Genomic DNA, 13,228 nt, shown 5'->3' with positions numbered 1-13,228 from the left:
GAAGCTCAGTTGGATGACTGTTGTTCAGATCTGACGATTTCTTTTCAAGGGACGGTGGGAGAGTTCAAACCTACGTTTTTTTACAATTGGAGAGATATGTTGAATGTTTTACATTACGACAGAGAGGGTAATCTGCACATTAGCACCAACTCTCATGTTTAGCTGGCCGTAGTAAAGCTTGAGATGTTACTTTGACTATAAAAATTAGACCTGAGCTCTTACCAATGAAGTGTTGCTCTGTGTTGTGACAATACCAAATAAAATCTTGTCCAGTTTTCTTTCTTTCTTTATGTAATCGAGTTTTTGTTTTTTTTAAACGGATGTTCTGTTTTGAAATTCATATAAAGTCTAACTTCACAAAGGCCCCTTCTAAGTCTCTTCTTTGAGTAAGACTGTCATTTTGTTGTACTCAAATGTAACGTAGATGCATTGTGAAAAATTAGACTGCGAAGCAGTTGTTTTAAACGTTTATCACCAAGCAACAGAGGCAGCAAAACTCTCATGCAAGTTACATCTTCTTGCATTATGAATGAGAGAGTTGTACATTCCGCCTGTCTGCCCCTTTTATCTGTACGATCGCCTGCCTGTTTCTGTCCAGGTTTATTTTCGTCCGCCCGCTCCACAGGAGAGGAGGCTCATGTTTTACTTGTGTGAAAATGAAGAGTCGTGTGTATCCAGAGTAGAAAAGTGCAAGAAAGTGGAAACCTTACACCAATCGTGTATAGAAGTTGCATTATCTTTATTGTCAACTAGTACATAGGGTTATACAACCGGCTGCGGTTTTCCCTCGGAGTCCGCCCAAGCGTGGCCCGTTAGGTAATGCCCCGCTGTCAGGCTGGCTGGGGAATGGGAATGGGAATGGGAAAAACTCTGACAGCAGCTCACGAAGTGCTTCGGCAGTTCACAAAGTAAGCCCAAGTCGCCTCGCGTGCTGTCAGGAGACCAGCTGTGGGTTTCCGCAGAGTCCGCCCAAGCGTGGCCCACGTCTGTTAGGTTGTCAGAGTGGACATTGTTCAGTGTAGGATTCCGTGCACATCAAATTACCTTCGCGCAACAATGACTGATCTTCAGCTGGGGAGGACTTTGTGCAGGCGTCACGCTTCTTCACTCGCACATCATCCGTTACATCGCTATTGCTATTGGGAGGAGCTGCCACATCCTCCCATGTTTCCTCCTGATCTGAGTCTCCCTCGGTTTCAGAGTCGGTGACTGAAAAACCTCCCTCAGGCTGCTCTGCATCAGGAGGGCACTCCATTTTCCCCAGATCCATCACGTCCGCGCTGAAGGCCTGGTCAACCCAGTGTCCAGTTTGCTGCAGTTGGTCTGCCGTCTTAGGTTGTGCTGAGGGGAGTCTCCGACAGCTGGCCTGTAGTGCTCCGCATCTCCCAGCTGGGACTGTTCCACAGCAAAGGCAGGGGGGATATCTTGGATGGCGGCGCAGTGGTGCAGTGATGCCATACTGGAAAGCTCCCTGGACACCACCATACAGAAACACCAGGACAGAGAGTGTAACAGTGAGGAGAACAGGAACCTGCAAGGTCACAGGTAGGTCCTTGAGGAGCGCCCTAAGAAACTCACTGACCCCCTGGCCAACGTGTTTCAGAGGCTCTGTGAGGAAGGTGGTTATGGTGACCGATATGGCCTTGGTAGGAGGTACCGACAGGATTGGGTTGACCATGTGAACTTCATAGTATCTCTTACAGGGGTCGTCCTGAAGAGTCCATGTGCTTCTGAACCACTCCTGTAGGCAGTCGCTCCAGTCAATCTTATTCATGCCTGTGCATTTGTCACTGACGCTGTCCATTTTCACAATGTTGTTTTGGTACTCTGCAAAAGCGATCTTGTAGAGGTAGAACCAGTTCCAGATGATACTGGTAAAGAAGCAGATAGCAAACATTCTCTTGAATTGGACAAACCAGGAGACCCCCGACCGCAACCGAGTGCAAACAGTTGCGACTATGACCATCACAGACAGGGACACCCACAAGACGGTGTTGATCTCCACACCAAAGGTGTTCTCGAAGTGCCACTTCCAGGCTTTGTAGTCATGTGGTTTGAGATCAATCAATATTTGGCTGATAGCATCGTCCAGCGCCCCTGTTATCCAGCTCTCCTCACCCTCCAGAAGCTTCCGAATCTCCACCAGATCTTGCGGGGACAGTCTCACTTTGGCGTCATAAAAGATGTCCCTAGGGTCGCTGGGCACACCAATTCTCTCTATCTCCCCCAGGAGCCTGCTGAGAAATCGTTTGAACACTGGCGTGCACGTGGGCTGTTCTTGAAGAAATGCTATCTTCCTCTTCTGATGTTCAACTTGTCTTTGCAACACTTCGACTTTGTGGTCACAAACTGGCAGCTCATCTTCATTGGAGTCCTGAATGTATTCTCTTCTTATTGGCACACTCGGATAGTTTGATGGCTCTTTTCTCATGGTTTTGGTGGTGGGATCGTAGTTGAGCATATCACATGGGTCAATCCAGTCGTCATATTGTCCCATTGCAGCATGCAGTGACAGGCTGCATACCAGCAGCACAATGAGCTTAATGTTGGCACAGGAAGTCATTTTCTTCCCAAGCTAACCAGCTACAGTAGCTGACTATGTCGTTTTCATGCAACTCAGGATCCTTTAGCGTGGTGGCCATCAATAGTTAGCCACACATCGCAATGATAAGTGAACTTGTAGTAGGCCATCCCCGGCGGCAGCAACATAAAGAAGTAGTTCACCCCCCCCCCAAAAAAAATGACTTTTATGATGCGTTCTCAGAAGCATGTAGCTCTCGTCCAAGGTGAAGCCTGATTTTTTTATTTAGTTTTGAAATTCATATAAAGTCTAACTTCACAAAGGCCCCTTCTAAGTCTCTTCTTTGAGTAAGACTGTCATTTTGTTGTACTCAAATGTAACGTAGATGCATTGTGAAAAAATTAGACTGCGAAGCAGTTGTTTTAAACGTTTATCACCAAGCAACAGAGGCAGCAAAACTCTCATGCAAGTTACATCTTCTTGCATTATGAAATGAGAGAGTTGTACATTCCGCCTGTCTGTTTCTGTCCAGGTTTATTTTTGCCTTGCTTGGCGTCGAGGGGCAGCAATTAGTCCGTCGACACGAGGCAGCCACTCTGATCAAAGCAGTTCGCACAGCTGGCTGGCGCTTCAAACGAAAAACTTGCCTCGCTTGGCGTCGAGGGGCAGCAATTAGTCCGTCGACACGAGGCAGCCACTCTGATCAAAGCAGTTCGCACAGCTGGCTGGCGCTTCAAACGAAAAACTTGCCTCGCTTGGCGTCGAGGGGCAGCAATTAGTCCGTCGACACGAGGCAGCCACTCTGATCAAAGCAGTTCGCACAGCTGGCTGGCGCTTCAAACGAAAAACTTGCCTCGCTTGGCGTCGAGGGGCAGCAATTAGTCCGTCGACACGAGGCAGCCACTCTGATCAAAGCAGTTCGCACAGCTGGCTGGCGCTTCAAACGAAAAACTTGCCTCGCTTGGCGTCGAGGGGCAGCAATTAGTCCGTCGACACGAGGCAGCCACTCTGATCAAAGCAGTTCGCACAGCTGGCTGGCGCTTCAAACGAAAAACTTGCCTCGCTTGGCGTCGAGGGGCAGCAATTAGTCCGTCGACACGAGGCAGCCACTCTGATCAAAGCAGTTCGCACAGCTGGCTGGCGCTTCAAACGAAAAACTTGCCTCGCTTGGCGTCGAGGGGCAGCAATTAGTCCGTCGACACGAGGCAGCCACTCTGATCAAAGCAGTTCGCACAGCTGGCTGGCGCTTCAAACGAAGAACTTGCCTCGCTTGGCGTCGAGGGGCAGCAATTAGTCCGTCGACACGAGGCAGCCACTCTGATCAAAGCAGTTCGCACAGCTGGCTGGCGCTTCAAACGAAAAACTTGCCTCGCTTGGCGTCGAGGGGCAGCAATTAGTCCGTCGACACGAGGCAGCCACTCTGATCAAAGCAGTTCGCACAGCTGGCTGGCGCTTCAAACGAAAAACTTGCCTCGCTTGGCGTCGAGGGGCAGCAATTAGTCCGTCGACACGAGGCAGCCACTCTGATCAAAGCAGTTCGCACAGCTGGCTGGCGCTTCAAACGAAGAACTTGCCTCGCTTGGCGTCGAGGGGCAGCAATTAGTCCGTCGACACGAGGCAGCCACTCTGATCAAAGCAGTTCGCACAGCTGGCTGGCGCTTCAAACGAAAAACTTGCCTCGCTTGGCGTCGAGGGGCAGCAATTAGTCCGTCGACACGAGGCAGCCACTCTGATCAAAGCAGTTCGCACAGCTGGCTGGACGTCTAGGGGGATCTTTTTTTTTCGTCTAAGTGTCTAGAGTAGACAAATCCTGCTTGAAACAATGTGGGAGTTCCGAGTGCTCTAGACCGTGTTGAATAACTGCTAGCTTGCATAAAGTTAACAGACTAGGATTTAAGTCTAAGATAAACAAGACACGGGGTCTCCCGGTTTCTTGTGTCGCAAAGAAACGATCTCCCAACACCTGCGAGCTCATCATCGAACCATTATGGTTAGATGGGCCCTTCATTCCCTTTGGAGAAACCTTTTCCCAGGATAAGGTATTTGGATTGAATTTCCACATATCTTCGTGGAATTCCTTTTTCCAGCAGAAGTTTTGTGGATTGTAATTCCACACAACATGGAATTCTCTCCTAAACCTTTCGCTGCAGAATTCTCTTTTAAAGTTCTCACCACCAAATATGTACAGTTCTCCATTGTAGGCAAAGGCTGAATGACGCCAGCGGTCTTCTGGAAGAGGCTGTGCAGAAGACCAACTGCTCCAGCAGTTGGTAAGTGTGTCAAAAGCTCTCAAGTCATTGGTCCCAAAGCCCTCCCTGCTATTGCGTGTCCAGTAATTGTTAGTCCTTCCCCCAAATACAAACATCTTTGTACCGATAAAGGTGGCAGAGTGATGTTCTGTGGCACGCACTGGAGTGCCTCTGGTGTTAACTAAAGACCAGACCATTGTGTCAGTGTTCAGCATATGGATGTCATTGGTGGTCTCACGTCTGTTTAGGCTGTATCCTCCGTGTATATACATGACCTTCCCCAAAACACAGGCGGAGTGGAAGTACCTCCATCCCGGAGCAGCCCCAGAAACCTCAGGTTTGAACCATCTGCCGGTTTCAACATCATATGCATGAAGCACCCCTTGCTCATAATTCTCCTTTTTACGTCCCCAGAGGTATACGGTATCGTCTATCGACACAACCGTGAAGTCACGTAGGATGGGGGCACGTAGGATGGGGGAACTTTCTCCTCCTCCTCTGGTTGTCCCTGTGAGCTTTCTCCACCGCAAAGAATGTGCGTTTAAGACATGCACAACAATGGGGTTCCGTCCATGGTAGTCCCCTCGGAAACGGTACAAGTCCTGACCCACTACCACAGAAGCATCAAAGGGTCTAAAAAAAGGTTTTACCCCCCGAAGCGCTGTCCAGCACGACATGGTGCTGGACACACAATGGTTGTAATAAGCCTGTGTTGCAGGATGAGACTTCTTTCATCCCCTCTGCTCGCACAGGGAGCTCCTCTCGCTCTCTGCTGATGGTACTGACGGTCCTCAACCTCTGGGTTTAAACAGAGCGAGAAACCGCCCAATCTCGCTGTGCAAATTGGAGAGACTTTTTCAAAACAGCGAGAAACCGCCCGATCTTGTTGTGTAATTTAGACTGGCTTTTTCAAAACAGCGTGAAACCGCCCGATCTTGCTGTGCTGTGTTGGACTGACTTTTTTTAACAGAGCGAAGACCGCCCAATCTTGCTGTGCTGTGTTGGACGGACTTTTTAAACCTACATGAGAGTTCACATATGTTATATAAGTCCGCCGGAGTTACAGTTTGTTACTTCAGCAGACTCGAATCATTGCTGTGTATCTGGACGGATTTTTTCAAGGTCTACAGCTGCACTTTTATCTATTGTAGGAGGATCTTCGTCAGACGGCCTGCTTTTCAAGCTCTTTTAACCGCAGAGCCACGCACAGTACTGTGTTTGCACAACTGAAGGGATAATTCAATAAGGTAGGTGTGCCTTAATGACAACAAGTTTGTAAACAAGAAGATGTGAGGACAATCTTGTGGTTTGAGGAGGAGCATATATAAAGCTTGTTCGAAGAAGACTTAAGAATGTTTTTTGAAAATGTTTAGCAGCACGAGAGAAGAAACACAATGAGATATTTTTAGATGTTTTTTTTTTTAAAGAAAAAAAGCTACAGAATTCAATATAATGAAATACTACGAAACAATTTATGACAACTTCATGGAGGAAAACGTATTCCCCTCCTCCTACACCATTACGGAACATGGTAAATCGTAACTTTTATGAAACATTTGAAAACATTATAACAACGTATAATAATTACAGGAACCATCGGATGGATGGACGGCCACCGTACCCTCCAGGACATGAGAATGTCTTCAACCAGCCTCGCAATAGATCAAGATCCGAAGAATGGTTTTCAACAAATCCTTGTAACAAAAAATACAACATCCCTAAAACATCATCCTATGGACCTTCGTACAGATACAAGCAATCCACACCTTGCTTCGACCGCCAGCAAAGACCAGCGAGGGTTGGTTGGAAAGGAGAGAAGGAGGGTTATCAACATAACCCTCGCGGGGAGAGTTCCAGGAAAGATTTTAGGTTAGAGTCTGAAAACCGCAGGCTCTCGGAGCCTACTAACCGTGGTCCCTTTAAAACGCAAAGGTCGCATGGTGCCAGGAGATCGGATCGGGAGGACTCAAAAGCCTCAACAAGTGCATCACCTCCAATGAGAAACAAGGAGGTGAAATTCAACAAACCATCTTTCCCGCTTCGACAGCCCGAGACGACACCTGTCACAGCGCTTTCAAGCCGTGAAACGCTGTCATTTGTGGTTCAAGGCAACGTCAGGCAGAGCACTTTGACTTCCAAGAGGTCTTCGTCAAGTTCCACGGATCGGGAGGCCTCAACAGCCTCAACAAGTGCATCAGCTCCAAAGAGAAACAAGGAGGTGAAATTCAACAAACCATCTTTCCCGCTTCGACAGCCCGAGACGACACCTGTCACAGCGCTTTCAAGCCGTGAAACGCTGTCATTTGTGGTTCAAGGCAACGGCAGGCAGAGCACTTTGACTTCCAAGAGGTCTTCGTCAAGTTCCACGGATCGGGAGGACTCAACAGCCTCAACAAGTGCATCAGCTCCAAAGAGAAACAACAAGGAGGTAAAAAACAACAAAACATCTTTCCCGCATCGACAGCCCGAGACGACACCTGTCACAGAGCTTGAAAAAGACAGCCGTGAAACGTTGTCTGTGGTGGTTCAAGGAAACGTCAGGCAGAGCTCTTTGACTTCCAAGAGGTCTTCGTCAAGTTCCACGGATCGGGAGGACTCAACAGCCTCAACAAGTGCATCAGCTCCAAAGAGAAACAACAAGGAGGTAAAAAACAACAAAACATCTTTCCCGCATCGACAGCCCGAGACGACACCTGTCACAGAGCTTGAAAAAGACAGCCGTGAAACGTTGTCTGTGGTGGTTCAAGGAAACGTCAGGCAGAGCACTTTGACTTCCAAGAGGTCTTCGTCAAGTTCCACGTTAACCATTAGGCCCAACTTGCCTAAGAGAGATGCTGCAAAAGATGACCCAGAAAGCCTCTCCGGGAGCAGTGCTAGCAGCAAAAAAACTGTTATGCGCAAAAAACTATGTGTATCCGGGAACCACAATGTGCAAGAGCCCAAAGGTAAAAATGCCAGCACTCGTATCAAAAAACCAAACCGCATTGAACCCAGTCAACGCAATGAACCCAGCCAACGCACCGAACCCAGCCAACACACTGACCGTCCTAGTCGAGACACTGACCGTCCGAGTCGACACGCTGAGCGGGGTCGCCGAGAGATAGATAACAGGAAAGCAGCATTTCGAGAGAAATTGAGCTTATGCAACTCAAAAGACGTGCCGTATAGAAAACGCAAGTGGTTACAGGAGAGGAACTTAACGATAAACGGGAAAGGAGCCAATCGTGCTGATAACAGTGATGACAACAGCGCAGAGAGTGACAAAGATGATACAGACAACAAATGGGCCAGCGACCCTGATGGTAACATCTCCAGAGGCAGCTCTAGCGACAGTGACAACGAATCTGACAACGACGAGCCGCCTGAGAAATGCAATAAAGATGCCAAGGGTCATCGTGGAGTAAAGAGAAAACTCAGCGGGCAGTCTTCTATTGTAACTCGTCATAACGAGCAGCGACCTAGCAGTAAACCTAAGAGTCCTAGCGTTGAATCCAACAAGTCTAACAAGGTTAAGACATCTGCTTCTATCGTAACTCGTCATAGCGAGCAGCGACCTAGCAGTAAACCTAAGAGTCCTAGCGTTGAATCCGACAAGTCTAACAAGGTTAAGACATCTGCCTCAACAACGCAAGACTCTACTCCTAGCAGTGGTGCCATTGAAGACAGAGTCTACAAGAGACCAATAAAACATGCGAATGACCAGAATATCCAGCATGTGTCCTCTCCTGGTGGAAATTCACCGCTGTACCACCGAAAGGATGGTAACGAAAGTTTGTCAGATCTCGCTTCTAACGGTGAAAAGGCACGAGCCTCCGGTGTTGGGAAAAAAGCGAAGACAAAAACAAATCACTGTGTAACTGAGAGACCAACAGGTGAAGATGAAGAACAGCATGCACCGCCGTCTTTTCAGAGACTTGAAAATGTCCGCAAGCGAAAATGTGAAGATGCTACCATTGACAGACAGTCCAAATCCAAACTCTCAAACCGAGGAGGACCCTCTAGCAGTAAGATTCGCAAGGTTCATTCTAATACTACTAGTGAATTTCCAGCAGCTAACCGCGCCTACTGTACCAGCATCAATGGTAACAACGAAGAAGCGAAAAAAGAATCTTTCAAAGCGAAACACCAGTTTCGAAAACAGGAAGATCGCGTCGCCCCTTACCATGCTAGACCTGAGACGACTCGAGACCAGAGATGCAATGGTGTGAGCCAACGGCTGAAATCAACTGACAAGGCTTGCCAGAAGAAGGCTTCTGGTGGAAAAAGTTGCCTCGATTCCAGCTTTACCTTTGGTAGACCTGAAACCGCTGAACTCTCGGCTCGTAACGATTGTCCTGCCGGGGTTGTCGACAAGTTGGTTGAAAACAATAGCCAGCAAACCTCTGACGGGCATTCATCCGCTGTTGAGATTCAGGAACTATCCGATCTACATCATGATGAGCTGTCAGAAGGTCCGCTTAACAACCAAGACTTTGGTGTTGTCGGGCAATCTGATCATAAATTTGAAGAATCCCTCAAAGAATCTGCCACAGAATCCGGTAATGGATCGGACAACAAGTCGGACAACGAATCGGGATTGGACAATGACCCAGAGCTGTCTGATCAAGAATCTGCCACAGAATCCGGTAATGGATCGGACAACAAGTCGGACAACGAATCGGGATTGGACAATGACCCAGAGCTGCCTGATCAAGAATCTGCCACAGAATCCGGTAATGGGTCGGACAACGAATCGGGATTGGACAATGACCCAGAGCTGTCTGATCACGAATCTGCCACAGAATCCGGTAATGGGTCGGACAACGAATCGGGATTGCACAATGACCCAGAGCTGTCTGATCACGAATCTGCCACAGAATCCGGTAATGGGTCGGACAACGAATCGGGATTGGACAATGACCCAGAGCTGTCTGATCACGAATCTGCCAACGAATTCGATCACAACCGTGAGGACCTGTCTGAGCACAATGACCAAGAGGGTCGATCCGATCGGTTCGACCGCGACCAAGAGCTTCAGTCTGATAGCGACCAAGAAGACCAAGGAGACCGTCAGTCCGATAATGAAACGGAGGTTTCATCGACTGCCATTGTAAACGTGGAACCTGTACCAATTTCGCCTGCGCTTGAGGAGTTGGAATGTCAGCGTTCAGAAACACAAAATGATGCTGCTGCACACAAATGTTCCGATGACTCTGATAGGCAGCAAGATGAGTCTTATGTAGTAACCAATCCAAACTTGCAGTCTGAAGTACAAGTGAAAGCCGCCTCTGTTCAAGACTCATCGGAGGATATCTTACAAACTCAGGGTGATTTTCCGGCAGCTACTGAATCAACAGATATTCTTCATGCCAACGATATAAGAGGGGCAGTGCACCATTCTAACAAGCAACAAGAACAGTTGCAGGAGGAGCAGATACACGAACCTTCGATGGAGGAGCTACTCCAGCAACGCAAGCGGCTGGTGCTAAAACTTCAACAAGATCAGTTACACCAAGAACAGCTTCGACAGGAGCAGGAACAGCTTGAGCAGCAGCTTCAACGAGAGCAGCAGCTTCAACAACAACAGCACCAACAACAGCACCACCAACAACAGCAGGAGCAGCAGGAGCAGCAGCAGCAGCAGCAGCAGCAGCAGCAGCAGCAGGAGGAGCCTTACCTTTTACTGCTCTTACAAAGCTCCGGGCAGACTGGGGCTTCATCGCTCCCTTCTGCTGCGACTCCTTTCTATACCAACGAGCAGACTGAGGCTTCATCGCTCCCTTCTGCTGCGACTCCTTTCTATACCAACGGTGCCCAGTTCACAACAAATACTCACAGCGATTGGTAAGAGTAATATCTATACACATTATGGCTCCAAATTGAATATTGTCTTACATGATCTCATTTCCATTTTTTTGTTATAGGTATTATGGCTCCCAATTGAATATTGTCTTACATGATCTAATTTCCCTTTTTTTTGTTATAGGTATGGAGACAGCGGTGTGTTTACTGATCCATTTCAGTTTAACACTTCTGATACATCGGGGGTTGTGGCAACCCCGAAGTTACAACGCAGGCAGTGCATCACTGAAGCTGAGCATGTGGAACAGCAGAGCGCAGTGAATTCGATTCTGGGCGGTCAAGATTCTAAAGACTCGAATGATAGTTCCTATCAGCACTCGCCTGCTCAAGTGCAGCAACATGACATACTGCAGCAACTCATTAACCAAATCGACCCGGATGATCACTCTGCTGCAGATTCTGGAGCACGTGCCTCACAGAAAGATGACATTCCGTCACTTTATACATGTAACACTTGCAATCAACCGTTTCAAAATACAATACTGTTAGATAAAGAATTTATGATTGATCTAAACAGAGCAATACAATGCATGTGTCAATGCAATATTTGCAAAATATGTTACAATGTTAAGAATGGCTGTGTAACACACAAATTGGTATCTCAACGGGGTCCCGTTAATTCTACTATGGTTTCTCTGCTGGACAACCTCGACGTGCAACACGATTCAACTGACATCACAGATCCAGTCGATACGGGCCCCTTGCATTATGATGCTCAAGACCTTGTCGCTGAAACTATCGCAGCCATCACTGGTCCTGAAATGAACTCACTTCAAGGTAATTTCAAACTGCATAATGTGGATTTCTAACGATTATATATTTGCATATAAATCTGCTTATGGATCTATAATGATCATGTGTGTTTCTTTTACAGCTTACTGCAACATAATGAACATGAAAGACGTCAAGGCATTTACATACTGGAAGAATGAATCGCTTCCAAAGAGGTACGCTGAAAAATACGTCTGCATCTCACACGTTCCCGGGTTCTGGGATCATGTGATGGTGGGTCAACACAAACCGAAATCTGCTACCACTATGTTAGCAGAAGATAGGATTACGACCAAGCTGTTTAACGTAACCATCGAAGACAACATCTCATTCCACTGGTGCTGCTTTGTGCTTAAGCAGGTTATCTTTCTGTGTACATGGTTTTTTATTAAACAGAAAAATGGTAAAGTGAAATTCACATGTCTTACAGAAGCCAAAGTCAAACACATAGTTGGATCTACCGACTTTAAGATCATGTTGTTTTACCTGATGACGTGGTTTAAAGTGCAGTATAGCACAAACACCAGAAGCTTGAAGCTGATTCTTGACAATGTGGCATACGGTGAAGACAATATGGTTGATGTGCTGGTAAAGTTTGTAAAAAGGTATGGTGTGGAAAATGACTATAATGTTTCCATGAAGAGAACCCGGAAAGATTACACCTACACAGTCAGCCCCAAACTTGCAAATAGGTTTACAACGTTTTCTCCTGAACGCAACAACCTGGAACCTGTTGTGAATCTGATAGATGAATTTGAAAACCACCACGATTCACAATTTTCAATGTGGACAACCCTTCATACAAGCACAGATGTGTTTTACAATCTTTGAGGGATTACAAGTTGAAACATGAGCACAAACGCTGAGCGTTGTACCATATCTGGAATTAGGCGTTTGACACTCCTTTTCATGAATGTACTTTGTTACATTTCATATTTTCGTATAACTTCTCACGTTTATTTTGTATCTTACGCAGTATTTATGTCGATCATTTCACGGGTTTGATACCTATCTCAGTCTGAACTTTGCCATTCTATGAAGGTCATTTACGTTTCTCATATATATATTTTTTTATATATACGGTTGTATAGAAGTTTTACATGAAAGAGTTTAATGTTGTAACATTATTCAGGCAGCGAAAACATGATGCAGTAAAAGGTACTTTCTTCATTATTGAAGGTTACTAACGAATAACCACTTTCTATAGGTTGACACTGTTCTACCTCTGATACCTCTGAAACTTTCTATGTATGCAAAAAATGTATTATTGAAGGCTACTAACGAATAACCACTTTCTATACGTTTACACTGTTATACCTTTGTTACCTCTGATACCTCTGAAACTTTCTATGTATGCAAAAAATGTATTATTGAAGGCTACTAACGAATAACCACTTTCTATACGTTTACACTGTTATACCTTTGTTACCTCTGATACCTCTGAAACTTTCTATGTATACAAAAAAAATATTATTGAAGGTTACTAACGAATAACCACTTTCTATACGTTTACACTGTTATACCTCTGATACCTCTGAAACTTTCTATGTATACAAAGAAAATGAAGGGATGTACTTTTTTTTTACATTTGACTGTATTTCTCTGTAAATTGTTCATTTGGACTTAAAGGACTCCGTACCTAGGAGGGCTTACGAGAGCTCCTCCTTTATGTTTGGACTCTGTGATGTTAAATGTGTCAGAGTTCTCGTGAAAATAAAAGTTTTTTCCATATACCTCAACAACAAATATCTCAACAAATATTATCTTTGGAATAAAGAAATCTTTACACTGAAACCTTTCAGTTTTGTCAATTTTATTCATTCGCCAGTTCATTTTCGTGAAGCGT

At 46.2% G+C, this 13,228-nt stretch overlaps 1 protein-coding gene across 1 annotated transcript; it reads right to left on the bottom strand.

Moving 5' to 3' along the window:
* Positions 1-762: 762 nt before the first annotated feature.
* LOC308280803 (chloride channel CLIC-like protein 1) lies at positions 763-2,563 on the bottom strand (the record flags this gene model as incomplete). The annotated part of the gene is made up of 2 exons (XM_080755120.1): positions 763-839; positions 1,045-2,563. 2 exons carry the CDS (start codon positions 2,561-2,563, stop codon positions 763-765), a joined length of 1,596 nt encoding a protein of 531 aa, XP_080611246.1.
* Between the last annotated feature and the right edge of the window lie 10,665 nt (positions 2,564-13,228).

Source organism: Nannobrachium achirus, assembly GCF_963921795.1.
Source record: "Nannobrachium achirus genome assembly, contig: SCAFFOLD_173, whole genome shotgun sequence".
NCBI classification, from domain to species: domain Eukaryota; kingdom Metazoa; phylum Chordata; class Actinopteri; order Myctophiformes; family Myctophidae; genus Nannobrachium; species Nannobrachium achirus.
The sequence above is the reverse complement of the archived record's forward strand: the minus strand, read 5'-3'. Positions and strand labels throughout refer to the sequence as shown.